The sequence below is a fragment of the Odocoileus virginianus genome, chromosome 6 (genome assembly GCF_023699985.2).
Source record: "Odocoileus virginianus isolate 20LAN1187 ecotype Illinois chromosome 6, Ovbor_1.2, whole genome shotgun sequence".
Classification (NCBI taxonomy): Eukaryota; Metazoa; Chordata; class Mammalia; order Artiodactyla; family Cervidae; genus Odocoileus; species Odocoileus virginianus.
In genome coordinates, this window is record NC_069679.1 from 15,034,403 (window position 1) to 15,047,149 (window position 12,747).

At 44.7% G+C, this 12,747-nt stretch overlaps 2 protein-coding genes across 7 annotated transcripts in view; one reads left to right on the plus strand and one right to left on the minus strand.

The window, feature by feature from the left end:
• The window catches only part of SLC7A7 (solute carrier family 7 member 7), a 35,682-nt gene that overhangs the window by 14,255 nt on the left and 8,680 nt on the right, over nt 1-12,747 (plus strand). The window lies entirely within an intron of this gene.
• Nucleotides 2,476-2,976, minus strand: LOC139035585 (small ribosomal subunit protein eS27-like). The gene has a single exon (XM_070468865.1). It carries the CDS (start codon nt 2,959-2,961, stop codon nt 2,710-2,712), a length of 252 nt encoding a protein of 83 aa, XP_070324966.1. The 5' UTR covers nt 2,962-2,976; the 3' UTR covers nt 2,476-2,709.

Genomic DNA, 12,747 nt, shown 5'->3' on the forward strand with positions numbered 1-12,747 from the left:
GGACATCTTTGAGACACTGAAAAGAGTTCAGGTTCAAGTTTTTTTGTTTTTGTTTTGGCTACTTGGCATATGAGAGCTTAGTTCCCTGACCAGGGCTCAAACCTGGTCACCCCCTGCAGTAGAAGCTTGGAGTCCTTTTTGTTTTTTGATAAACTTTGTTTACTTTGAAAAGATTTTTATTTATTATTTATTTTTGGCTGCACTGGGTCTTCGTTGCTGCACCCAGGCTTTCTCTAGTTTCTGAAGGCGGGGACTGTTCTTCATTGCGATGGGCAGGCTCCTCATTGCGGTGGTTTCTCTGCTTGTGGAGCACAGGCTCTAAGTGTGAGCGCTTCAGTTGCCGTGGTGCATGGGCATAGTTGCCCCGAGGCATGTGGGATCTTCCCAGACCCAGGATTGAACCCATGTCCCCTGCATTGGCAGGCAGATTCTTAACCGCTGTACCACCAGGGGAGTCTCAGGGGTTCAGATATTGAGTTTAAGGTAGGAAATGTTGAGAGTTGGCTTGTAGAGGTAGATGGAGGTCTTTCAGATAAGTTGTTCAGGTCTTTATAAACTGTTCCTGTTTTTATCACTGTGTAACAAATCACACAAAACTAAGTGACTTCAAACAGTCATTTTATTCTTTCATGGTTCTTCTCAGGAATTTGGAAAGAGCTAAGTGGGGGCAGTTCTGGCTCAGGCTCTTATGTGATTGTAGTTAGATGGTGGCAGGAGCTGTAAAACAGAGGAATGCTGAAGCAGACAGGGACTAGATGGGCATTTTTTTCTCAAGTGGGGTTGGGGCTTTTCTCTGTGATCTCTCCTTATGGACTATGATGAGCTTCCTCCCATAATGCCAGCCTCAGCACAATCAGACTGTTCTACTTGTGACCGAAGGCTTTAAGAATGAGTATCCCGGGGACTTCCCTGGTGGTCCAGTGGCTAAGGCTCCATGCTCCCAAGGCAGGGGGCCCGGGGTTCGATCCCTGGTCAGGGAAGTAGATCCTACATGCTGCAACTAAGACCCAACACAGTCAAAGAAATAAATGAAAACAAATATTAAAAAAAAAAAAGAATGAGTATCCCAGCAAGCAAAGTGGAAGTTGCCTTGCCTTTTATGACCTAGCCTCTGAAGTTGCATGGTATCCCTCCTGCAGTGCTATATGAGCAGAAACACTCACAGAATACCATCCAGTTTTCAAAGAAGAGGCACAGACCCTCTGTCTTGATGGGCAGAGTGTTAAAACCACAGTGCACGAAAAGCATGCATGGGATGGGAGATACTGCCTAGACACCTTTGGAAAACACAATCTGTAGCACACCCTATATTAAGGAGTTTGGTGAATTGCCTCTTTTTTTCTTTTTAAGTTTTTTTTTTTTTTGATGTGGGCCATTTTTTAAAGACTTATTGAATTTGTTACAACGTTGCTTCTGTTTTTTTTTTTCAATATAAATCTTTTTTCTGCTTTATTATTTGTACTATTTAGATTTTGTGTATCCTAAATGCTTATATTTTTGCCACGTTAATTAGTCAAAGATCAAGGGAAATGTTAAAAATCTCTCCAGGTCTATGTTTTTACAAATTATGTCTTTTGTTATTTGGTGTTTTTTTTTTTTTTAAATTAATTTATTTATTTTTATTTATTTATTTATTTTTCCATTTATTTTTATTAGTTGGAGGCTAATTACTTTACACCATTGCAGTGGTTCTTGTCATACATTGAAATGAATTAGCCATGGATTTACATATATTCCCCATCCCAGTCCCCCCTCCCACCTCCCTCTCCACCCGATCCCTCTGGGTCTTCCCAGTGCACCAGGCCCGAGCACTTGTCTCATGCACCCAACCTGGGCTGGTGATCTGTTTCACCCTAGATAATATACATGTTTCGATGCTGTTCTCTTGAAACATCCCACCCTCGCCTTCTCCCACAGAGTCCACAAGTCTGTTCTATACATCTGAGTCTTTTTTTCTGTTTTGCATATAGGGTTATCGTTACCATCTTTCTAAATTCCATAAATATGTGTTAGTATACTGTAATGGTCTTTATCTTTCTGGCTTACTTCGCTCTGTATAATGGGCTCCAGTTTCATCCATCTCATTAGAACTGATTCAAATGAATTCTTTTTAATGGCTGAGTAGTATTCCATGGTATATATGTACCACAGCTTCCTCATCCATTCGTCTGCTGATGGGCATCTAGGTTGCTTCCATGTCCTGGCTATTATAAACAGTGCTGCGATGAACATTGGAGTGCACGTGTCTCTTTCAGATCTGGTTTCCTCAGTGTGTATGCCCAGAAGTGGGATTGTTGGGTCATATGGCAGTTCTATTTCCAGCTTTTTAAGAAATCTCCACACTGTTTTCCATAGTGGCTGTACTAATTTGCATTCCCACCAAGTGGTGTGCTGGATTGCATTTTAAGTATCAACTGTCAGTTCTTAATTCTAAGAAAACATAAAAGTGAAAGGAAACACCCCATTTACATACTATTCCAGTTTTTAATCAAGCTCTGCAGATTTATTTCTAGGGATAGCAATGTCCCAAATGGACTTTTTAAGTTCTTGGCCACTTACTTGCCCCAAATGACTCTAGAATCCACTCTTCTGGTTGCCCCTGAATACGTGAGGTAGGAACTTCCTAGCAGTAAAACAAGACAATAAACAGGATGTATCCAAAACTTGTTTATTGGGATGGTCTCCCGTTCATCTTGACACAGGGTGCTTTTAGTGCTGCTTCCGTCTGAAGGAGCATCCTTCTGTAAGCCTTGCTTTTCCTCCTGTAGGCTGGCAGAGGACAGTCGAGCAGCCAACACACAAAACTGCTGTTTGTGCATGGCTAAAGACGGTGGTGATTTTATAGCATCCTGGGCATTTTACATCCATGAAGTAGGAATTGGGGCTCTGCACCAGGCGCTTCTTCTTGTGTTTCCTCTTCTCTTCTGGAGAGGGATGAAGAAGATCCTTTGCGAGAGGCATGTTCTCATGAGGAGGTCGTCACCGCCGGAAAGGGCATTGCTTCTGTTTTGTTTTGGTTTTTTGGCCATGAGGCTGTGAGGGATCTTACTTAGCTCCCCAACCAGAGACTGAACCCACACCACCTGCATTAGAAAGTGAAGTCTTAACCACTGTATCACCAGGGAAGTCCTAAAATTTAGGGAGAAATTACATTTTTTTTTCCTGGACCTTAGTTCCCCACCCTGGGATTGAACCCGTGCCCCTTGCATCGGAAAGCAGAGTCTTAACCACTGGACCACTGGCAAAGTCCCTTGGTGGGCTTCTTCTAAGGCAATGAAAACCTCTTTGGGTTTTCAAAGCAGGGGAATGATATTTGTGATTTACATTTTAGAACTTGCGATTTTTAGAAAGATTATTCTGACTTTGCAGGATGGAAAGCAGGGAGACCAGTTAGGAAGCTGTTGCCACGATCTTGAGAGAGATGAGAGATGATGAGATGAGGTGAGAAATGATGGTGGCTTGGACTGGAGTCATGTTTTAGGGATGAAGAGACTGGTTAAGACTTGGATACCAATTAGATACAGGTAGAGGTTGTCAATGATGATAAGATACTTAGATTTGGCATCTGGCTTGGGCAGCTGGGTGAATGGTGTTGCCATTTACTTATAGGGGGGGCACTGGAGGAGCAGTAGGTTTGCTGGAAATGGTTGGGGTCAGTTTGTGCCTGGTGATGCTGAGTAGGTGGTTGGATATTCATATGTATCTGGAATCATGACAGTTAGGCTGGTGATATACTTTTGGGAATCATCAGTGTATATTTGCAATCACAGTAGGAGATGAGATCATCCTAGGAGAGCGTAAGAAAGGGAAGAGAAAAGGGCTTAGGATATACTCTTAGAATTCTCAGAAGAGGAGAGCAGTTTGAGGAGTCAGTGGCCGACAGTGTTCAATCTGCTAAGAGGTCAAGCTAGATAGGACCAGGTGGAGTTGAATTTATCAACATGAAGATCACTGGTGACTTTGGAGAGGGAACTTGCAAGGGCAATGAGGGTAGAGTTAGATTTCAGAGAGATGGTTTATTCATCCTACAAGATTTATTGAGTATCTGCTCTATGCCTAGTTCTAGGTTAGGGCCTGGGAATACAAGGATAAGTGTGACCCAGTGTCTACCCTCACAGAGCTCACAGTTGACGGGAGAGACAGATATGTAAAGTGTTCAGAGGAAAGGCAGCGCTCCCAAGAGAGGTTGGTTTGCACTCAAAATTAGTCTTTTTTGGAGGAACTGTTAAGTGAGATAAGGAACAGAACAGCATTAGACTTGAGAAGAAGGAAGTCAAGGAGCACTTTGGCAGTTTTTCACTGGAGTCCTGGAGCTGCATTGGGATACAAGGACAGGTGAGGAGGGAATACAGGTGTGCATTCTAAAGGATGGACTCTGCGGGCAAGGAGGGCAGTTGTTAGAGGAAGGGACTCAGGCTGAGGGAGGACTTTATGGGAGAGACTTAAGCCTGCCTTATGTTGGTGTGGGGGTGTATTTATCAACTTGGATGAAGTTTTCTTAGCCTACAATGAGGTCTTCTTCATTGGAATGCTTGGGTGCCCAGAGTCAGGATCTCTCTCCCTTGAATGGTGCAGAGCATACCCTCACCCCTTTAAGAGGTGGTGGTGCATGGTGGTTAAGAGCATGGAATCAGGCAGGTTGAATTTATTAGCCTTGGTTTCCTCATCTGTAGAATGGGATTCTACCTCTAGAAGCTTGATCTATATTTCTACCATACTTTCATCCTTTTCATCAGTGACAATTTCGAGAGAGCAAATAAAGATTCTACTTCTTTTGGGGTGGCATGTATTTCCTTTACAGGCATAATCTTCCTTTAAAGCTGCTGATGAACTAACTACAGCCCTAGATGAGCTAGTATTGCTAATAGATCTTGAAATGACTGACCGATTATTGCATAAATAAGTTGTTTGTATGCATGGGTGACTCCACTCATTGCTGATTTCATTATTAGGGTAATTACATGGTGTTCCCTCTGCCAGGAATTCCACCTCCCTTCCACCAACCCCAGCATGAACCTCTTCACTCAGTCCAGATAGCAATGGTCCTGATGTCTACCTAAGCCCACTTTGCTGCCCCAGAATGGATGGGTTGCTCTCAGTGACTTTCATAGCACCTGATTCTTGTAATTGTCCATGTTCACTTTTCTGGAAAGACTGGAGACTGTTTTTATTTTTAATATTTTAAAAACTTATTTACTTGGCTGCACCAGGTCTTAGTTGCACCATGTGAAATCTTCAGTCTTCGCTGTGGCATGTGGGACCTTTAGTTGCAGCATGCAAACTCTTAGTTATGGCTTGTGGGATCTAGTTCTCCAACCAGGGATCGAACCCAGGCCCCCTGCATTGGGAGCATGGAGTCCTAGCCACTGGACCACCAGGGTAGTCCCAGGGCACTGGGTGTTAAACACAGAGTCTGCACAGGGTCTGGAACATAGTGAGTTCAGGCTCAACACATGCTTGTTGGATGGGTGGATCCATGGGGGAATGAATGGATGAGTGGATGAATTTTGAGTTCTGAAGGAACCTTGCTGTCCTGTCCAGGGTGCTATAAATGGTTACTTTTTCCAACTAGAGGGGTGTGCATTCAGCCCCTCCTGAAACTAATTACTCTGGCTTCTAGGAGCTCTTTGAGGATTGCTCCCGTTCTTTGCAGCCAGAAGCCCCGATACCCCAGAGGGCAATAGTCCCACTCCCTGGCCCACATCCTTGCATGCAAATAGAGCATATGGTATAGTGGAACGTGTCCAAGCCTTGGAGCTGGCCAGTGAGTAGCCTCAGTTCCCTCAATTGTAAGATGAAGATAGTAAACCTACTCTGTTTGATTAAATTAGATAATGTATGTAGCAATGTTGGGATTCCTTGGTGTCTCAGACATTAAAGAATCTGCCCGCGATACAGGAAACCTGGGTTTGATCCTTGGGTCAGGAAGATCCCCTGGAGAAGTGAATGGCAGCGCACTCCAGTATTCTTACTTGGGAAATCCCATGGACACGGGAGCCTGCTGAGCTACAGTCCATGGGGTCTCAAAGAGTTGGACATGACTGATCAACACACATACATGCACACATGTAAGAATGTGAGTGACCCAACACATAATTGTCAGTCAAAAAATGGTATCTATTGCTGCGAGTTATACCCACAGTCATATACATCTTATTAATTTCTAAAACCTTGACTTTCTGATTCTGTCTTTAGATGATTAAAAGCAGTGTTAATTTTAAGTAGCTTAGAGATCAGCAGGGATGGCTGAGACTCCTCTTCCTCTTTGCGGGGGAGGTGGAGGTGGCGTCCTTAGGACTCCATGTCCAGAAATGCAGCTCCATACGGCCGACTGACTGCCCTTTCTTTGGAGCCAGTGTGCTTTGGTCCATTGTTTATTTATTTATTTATTTAGACTTCTGGCTTTTGGGAGTTCCCCAACCAGGGATTGAACCCGGGTCAGGGCAGTGAAAGCGCTGAGTCCTAACCACTAGACCCCCAGAGGACTCCCTGCTTTGGCCCATTGTTAGCAGCCCTGGATGTTTCTGCTCCTGTCTTGCCTACACTCACCCTCCCTGTGACCTAGTTTTGTTGGTCTAGATCTTTGCCTTTGGTTAATGGGCTGGTTTACCTCCTGTGTGTTCTGTACCAGTCGGCTAGCAGCATACATGTGGGGCTGGAGGGGGAGCTGTGAACAGGCTGCTCTTTAGTGTCCATAGTCTTGCTGTCCCTGATGCTTGACCCTTTGATTTGTGTGTAGTAAGTGCTTTTCTCAAGAGGAAAGGGTTATATGTGTGCATATAGCTGATTCCCAGGTGGTGCTAGTGGTAAATGCAGGAGACGTAAGAGATGTGGGTTCGATCCCTGGGTTGGGAAAATCCCCTGGAGGAGGGCATGGCAACCCATTCGCGTATTCTTGCCTGGAGAATCCCATGGACAGACGAGCCTGCAGTTCATGGAGTCCCAAAGAGTTGGACACGACTGAAGCCACTTAGCAGCAGCAGGTGTTTTTCAGTGAATGTCGGCTGGAGGAATGAACAGAAGGTCCGGCTCCATGTTCATGCATGCAGAGAAGGGCATTGCTTGCCCTTGGCTCTCAGGGTGCTGGTGGGGCAGATGGCTGCTGTGGGCTGAGGGGAGGGCAACTGCTGAAGCTGCTCATGAACTCCCAAGGACCTCAGATCTCTGAAAGCTTTGGCCTCTGCCCTCGGGCAGCTTCTCCTAGTACCAGAACCACTGACTTCATGTCCTTGCGGCTAATGAGGTGGAACAGCCAGACGCTTGGCCCCCAACTGCCTGTTGCCCTTTGAACTTTCTACTTGGAAGCTGGTTGCCTCTCCTAGAGGGGTTTTCCATTGTACATTAGGGGCGAGGAAGCTTACATTTCATGTTCCACATTGACAGCAATGCAGGGACTAGAGTCGTTCTGGGAAGGGGTCACCATGGACCTTAGAACAGACCCATCACCAGCAGGGAGGGCAGTGGGGCTCTGTGCTGGCCTGATCCCCAAGGCTTTTCAGGGGTTCACCTTAATCTCTTTTCCTGTTCTCTTTCTCTCTCTCTCAGAAGAGGTTAAGGGAATGGCCTAGAGGAGGCTGGTAAAGGAGCTTGGGCCCCAATCTCAGCTGAACATTGGAGTCACCAAGGGGGTTTAAAAAAACATTCATGGCCCCTTCCTCTCCCTCTCTTCTTCATCAATCAAATAACTCTGAACCACTGGGTAGAAGAATGGGAACAGACTTGGAGGACAAGGCTTGAGGAAGCAGAAAGCTGCTGCTGAGGACAGCTAACTGGGGCCTTGGGAAGAGAGGTTATCAACTGGCAGCTTTAGAATCACCTGGGGAGCTTTAAAAACATGCCGATGCCTGGGCTCCACCCCAGAGCCTGGCTTCTTTGGCCTGGGTGGGGCCGAGCACTGGACTTTGTTAAAGCTTGTCAAGTGATGCCTTTGTGGAGCCAGGAGAGCTGAGCTAAGTGAGGGTTTCAGCTTGCCTTGATCCAGGTAGTTCTGTATGTGATGATTTTATTTTGTGATGAACTAAGGTAGCCTGAAGCAAGCAGATAACCAGACTCCCCCAGGGGAGCCCCATTTCAGCCCTTCTGAATCAGAGTTTCGGAGGTGGAGACCCAGAGCTGTAGGTTCACATTCCTTGGGCCATTCTGATGCTCACTCGGGCTTGGTGTCCCGTTTCTTAGAACCTGAAGTGGACCTAGCTGAGCAAACCAGTAAGAATGCAGTTAACCAGGACTCGCTGGCTTCAAGATGGGAGCTGATGGAGTGGTTTAATAGGCGGGCCTGCCGGTTTGCTTGCTCCATCTGGGCGGTGCGGAGCCACGGCGACTGAAGTGCTGAGTCCAGTAGACAGAGTGGGAGGGATATGACCCGGTGACCCACAGGGTTTATGCTGTGTGTGTCTTCCTGCCAGCTGCTGTCACACATGATGCTGCCGTAAGCAAAATTTCTGTAGCCTGTAAAAGAGTCTGAGGGTCATCTGTTATCTGGAAAATATGGCGGCTCCTCGGAAGGAAGAAATAAGCCATCAAGGAAGCTAAGAAGAAAAAGGGATTTTTGAGATGCAGAGAGAGCCCTAAACCACCATCAGACGACAAAAAGCAGAACAAGCAGCGGTGGGACCTCCCTGGTGGTCCAGGGGTTAGGACTTGGTCCTTCCACCGCCATGGCCCTGGGTTTAATCCCTGGTCGGGAAACTAGAAATCCCGCCAGTCATGTGGCACAACCAGAAAACAAAACAAAAAACAATCAGTGGTAGAGAAAAGAGGGAAAGACTTGAAATGCTTGGCTCAGGGCAGCAGATCCGAGGCTTTTTTGGAGAGCTTACCTCTGGTCCCTCTGAGGAAACACCATGGCAGAGGAACCTGGAGACGTCTGGTGTTTGCAGGTCTGGATGTTCCATCTCAGGGGCTAGGCTGACTGACTACACACAGCCATGGGCTTCCCTGGCGGCTCAGATGGTAAAGCATCTGCCTACAGTGCGGGAGACCCGGGTTCGATCCCTGGGTCAGGAAGATCCCCTGGAGAAGGAAATGGCAACCCACTCCAGTATTCTTGCCTGGAAAATCCCACGGACTGAGGATCCTGGTAGGCTACAGTCCATGGGGTTGCAAAGAGTCGGGCACGGCTGAGCGACTTCACTTCACTTCACTTCACACACAGCCTGGCCTAATGCAGAGACGCGTGGTTTTTCTTGAGTACCATGTGACAAAGAGCTTGCTCACCGCAGTTAAGCCCAGGGACTGCTATCCTGTTGTTGACTGCTGAGGAATGAATGATGTCACCAGTCAGAAGACATGTGAGAGGCGTGACCACTGACTTTGAAGTTAGAGATAGCAAACTGAGTGGCAGGTGGAACTTCATCTCTGTCATTTGAAGGCTGTCAATGTGGAAGAAAAAGAACAGAATTGAGTGCTGAAATGTAAATGCTAAGACACCCAGAAAGATACACTCTGGTGAGGAGCAGATTTCATAGAGATTGGGAGAGGTGCATTTAATAGAACTTTAAACTGAAATTTTAGAGGAAAGGAGAAAAATACACAGATAAAAGTATTCATCTGGGTATTTTGGAGGCTGTGAGATGATATAGGGAAAGAAGAATAAAGGTGAAAATTTGCTCAGTAATGCATTTGTAGAAGCTAGAAGATCGGGAGTGATGCTTTTGGGCTCATCAGCATTCAGTGAGGCTAATAAATACATTTGCTTTTTACTTTTACTGCGGGAAGAAGCAATTTCATATTTGAGTACAATATGACAGTGAAAGAGCAGGTGTGTATGCTCAGTTGTATCCGACTCTTTGAGACTCAATGGACTGTAGCCCACCAGACTCCTCTGTCCATAGGGTTTTTCAAGCAAGAATACTTGGGTTGCCATTTCCTCCTCCAGGGGATCCTCCCAACCCAGGGATCAAGCCCACATCTCCTGTATTGGCAGGAGGTTCTTTACCATTGAACCACATGGGATGCATACCTTGTTCAAAAGTGATGGACCTGTAAAAGAGCTGAGATTGCTGTCGTATATCAAAGAGAGGTACTTTTATGAGGATCTGCTGTAATAAAGGATGCCTGCTCCCTCTGGGATTGATTGCAGTGAGAGGGAAATTTCAGGACCAAGATATAGAAACCTGTGGAGAGGATTTTACCTCTCCTTTTTCACTTTCCCCACAAATGTAATGGACAATGCTGTCTGCTACTGCTTCCAGTTCTCTCCCTAGAGGAGGGCTGCTTCTTGCAAGTAAGCAGGAGAAGTCTCTTCTTTCATCATTACAGATATGTGGCCCATCTCTTAGAAAGGGTGCCAAGGCCCTGGCCTCTGTTAATCCCATGCTTACCATGGGAGGGATTACTACATGGTGCTATCAGAGGGCTCTTGGGTTTTACCTAGGGATTTCTGCTGAAGGTTTCCCTTAGTAAAGAGCATGGAAATAAACCCCTCACCCTAAAGGAAGAAGCGTGGTAAAGAGAACAAGAGGACAAAAGCAAAAAGAAGTGGGAATGATGTAATTGTGGGCATATACTGCACAGCATCAGATGAGAAGAATAAGTATTTTGCTTTCCTCTTAAGTACAAATCATAAAATTTGTACAAAAGGGAAATATGGTAGCAATGGAAACTTCAATTCCCTGAGCTTCTTTGGCTAAAATCAGTTGCCTTCTATCAGAAGCAGTACTTCTCTACATTAAAAAAATGACTTATTGTGGAAATTTTCACGTATACAAAAGTAGAGCAAATTATACTGTGAACTCTCAGGGTTCAAGCACCAGATCAATGACTGTCTCTACTGTTTTATCAATGTCTATGCTCCACCCAGTCTTTCATCACCCACACTAGATTATTTAAATCAAATCCAAGACATCAAGGTATGTAATCCATAAAGACTTCAATGTGAATATGTAAAGGTAAAGATTAATTATTATTATTTTATATAACCAGGGGAAATGTGGAATCCTTGTGAGGAAGTGACTATGCCTTCTCAGAGTTGGTACTTCCCAGAAAAAAAAATTGCTAAATTTCCTCCAAAATGTACTCTAAATGTTAGGCAAAGAGATTGCAGGAAAATTCAGGGCAAGGAATTATAATTTTATAGCCAGGGATTTAAAAACAACATAGACCAGGAATGTCTTCAAAATGAAATTCTGATAAAATAGTGACATTATCTTTTTTAGGAAGAACAGGAGAATCGTCTGAAGATGATGTGGTTGAACTTTTTGATAACCTTAGATTTTTAGAAACAAGATATACAAGAGATAATGAGAGATGACATAATCAAGACTAAATAAATATAGGAGTGGCCCAGACCTGTGAGGAGAGTGTCCTGAAGGTTAATAAACTAAGACCTGAAGAAGTGACTTAGGTCAACAAAAGGTTCTGAGAGCAATGTGCAGAGTCAGAAGAGCAGGAGAAAGGCTGGATGCCCTAGGTCACTTAGATCCCTGATAGCAGATGGTAGAGAGAAAGGAGATGCCACAGTCCCACTTTTTCTCTAACTTTACCTGCAGAAGAATTGCTCCCCTAGGAAAGGGTTCAGTAAAAACCCAACAAGCCAATAGATCTAGGCCAACAAAGAAACAAGACCAAGAGAGTTGAGGAGATAGTAATAAAGCATGTCATTGCTTTAAATGTTTTTAATTACCCACTTACAGTGGACATGAACTTGGGCAAATTCTGGGAGATGGTGAGGGACAGGGAAGCCTGACATGCTTCTGTCCTTGGGGTCGTGAAGAGTCGGACACGACTTGGTGACCTACCCCCTTCAAGCAAATGGAAAGGATTTATAATTAGTTGTGATGACAGTGACCACTAGGCATCTCCTGGATCTTGGAGAATAGGAAGGGTGTAAAAAGGAAGCTATTGAGTGATGTATTAGTTTCCTATTGCAGTTGTAGCAAATTGCCACCAATGTGGTGGTTTAAAACAACACAAATTTATTATTTCTCAGTTCAGTAGGTCAGAAGTCTGAAATGGGTCCACTGGGCTAATGTCAAGGTGTTGGTGTTGCCGTGTTCCTTTCTAGAGGCTCTAGGGGAGATTCCATTTTCACACCTTTTCTAGTTCTAGGGGCTGCCCAGATCCCTGAGCTCTTGACCCCCTTCCATCCTCAAAGCCAGCGGTAGCTAGTCAAGTCTTTCTCACATCAGAAGTCTTTTGCTGACTCTTCTGCTTCTCAGGGTCACTACTATGCCCACCACAAGTGATAACCTGGCTTTCCAAAAAAGAGAAAGAGGTGGATTCTCAGCATTCTGCGCTGGTAATCAGCTTGATTCTTGCCCAAATTCTAGGCTCATCTGTTAAAACTGGTTAGCAAAATATGAAGGGAAGAAAGGAGGATCTTTAATAACCTGAATGGATTTGCTAAAAGCAAGCTAACCTCAATTTTAATTTTTTATTCAAGTGTATATAAATAGAAGAAACAGTGCACATTTTTTTTTTGAAACAGTGCACATTTTATAAGCATACAGCTTGATGTGTGCTCAGATTGTACAAAGCAGCCCCCTGAACCTTTCTTGTGTTCAAGCCACTCACCCCATGGCCACTATGCACACTTTAAGGGAAATCTCTGTTCTGATTTCTAGTAGCATAGATTAATTTATGCTCTTATTTAAATGGACACAGAGGGTATGTCCTCTTGTATCTGGCTTGTTCACTTAATGTTCGTGAAGTGTATTCCTGGTTTTGTCTGTGGTTGTAGATGATTCATTTTTATTGCTGTGTAGTATTCCATTGTTTTCATTTAACTATTCTACTCTTGATTGGCAT

Coding starts and splice junctions, on each gene's coding strand:
- LOC139035585 (XM_070468865.1), bottom strand. CDS start 2,961: ATGCCTCTCGCAAAGGATCTTCTTCATCCCTCTCCAGAAGAGAAGAGG.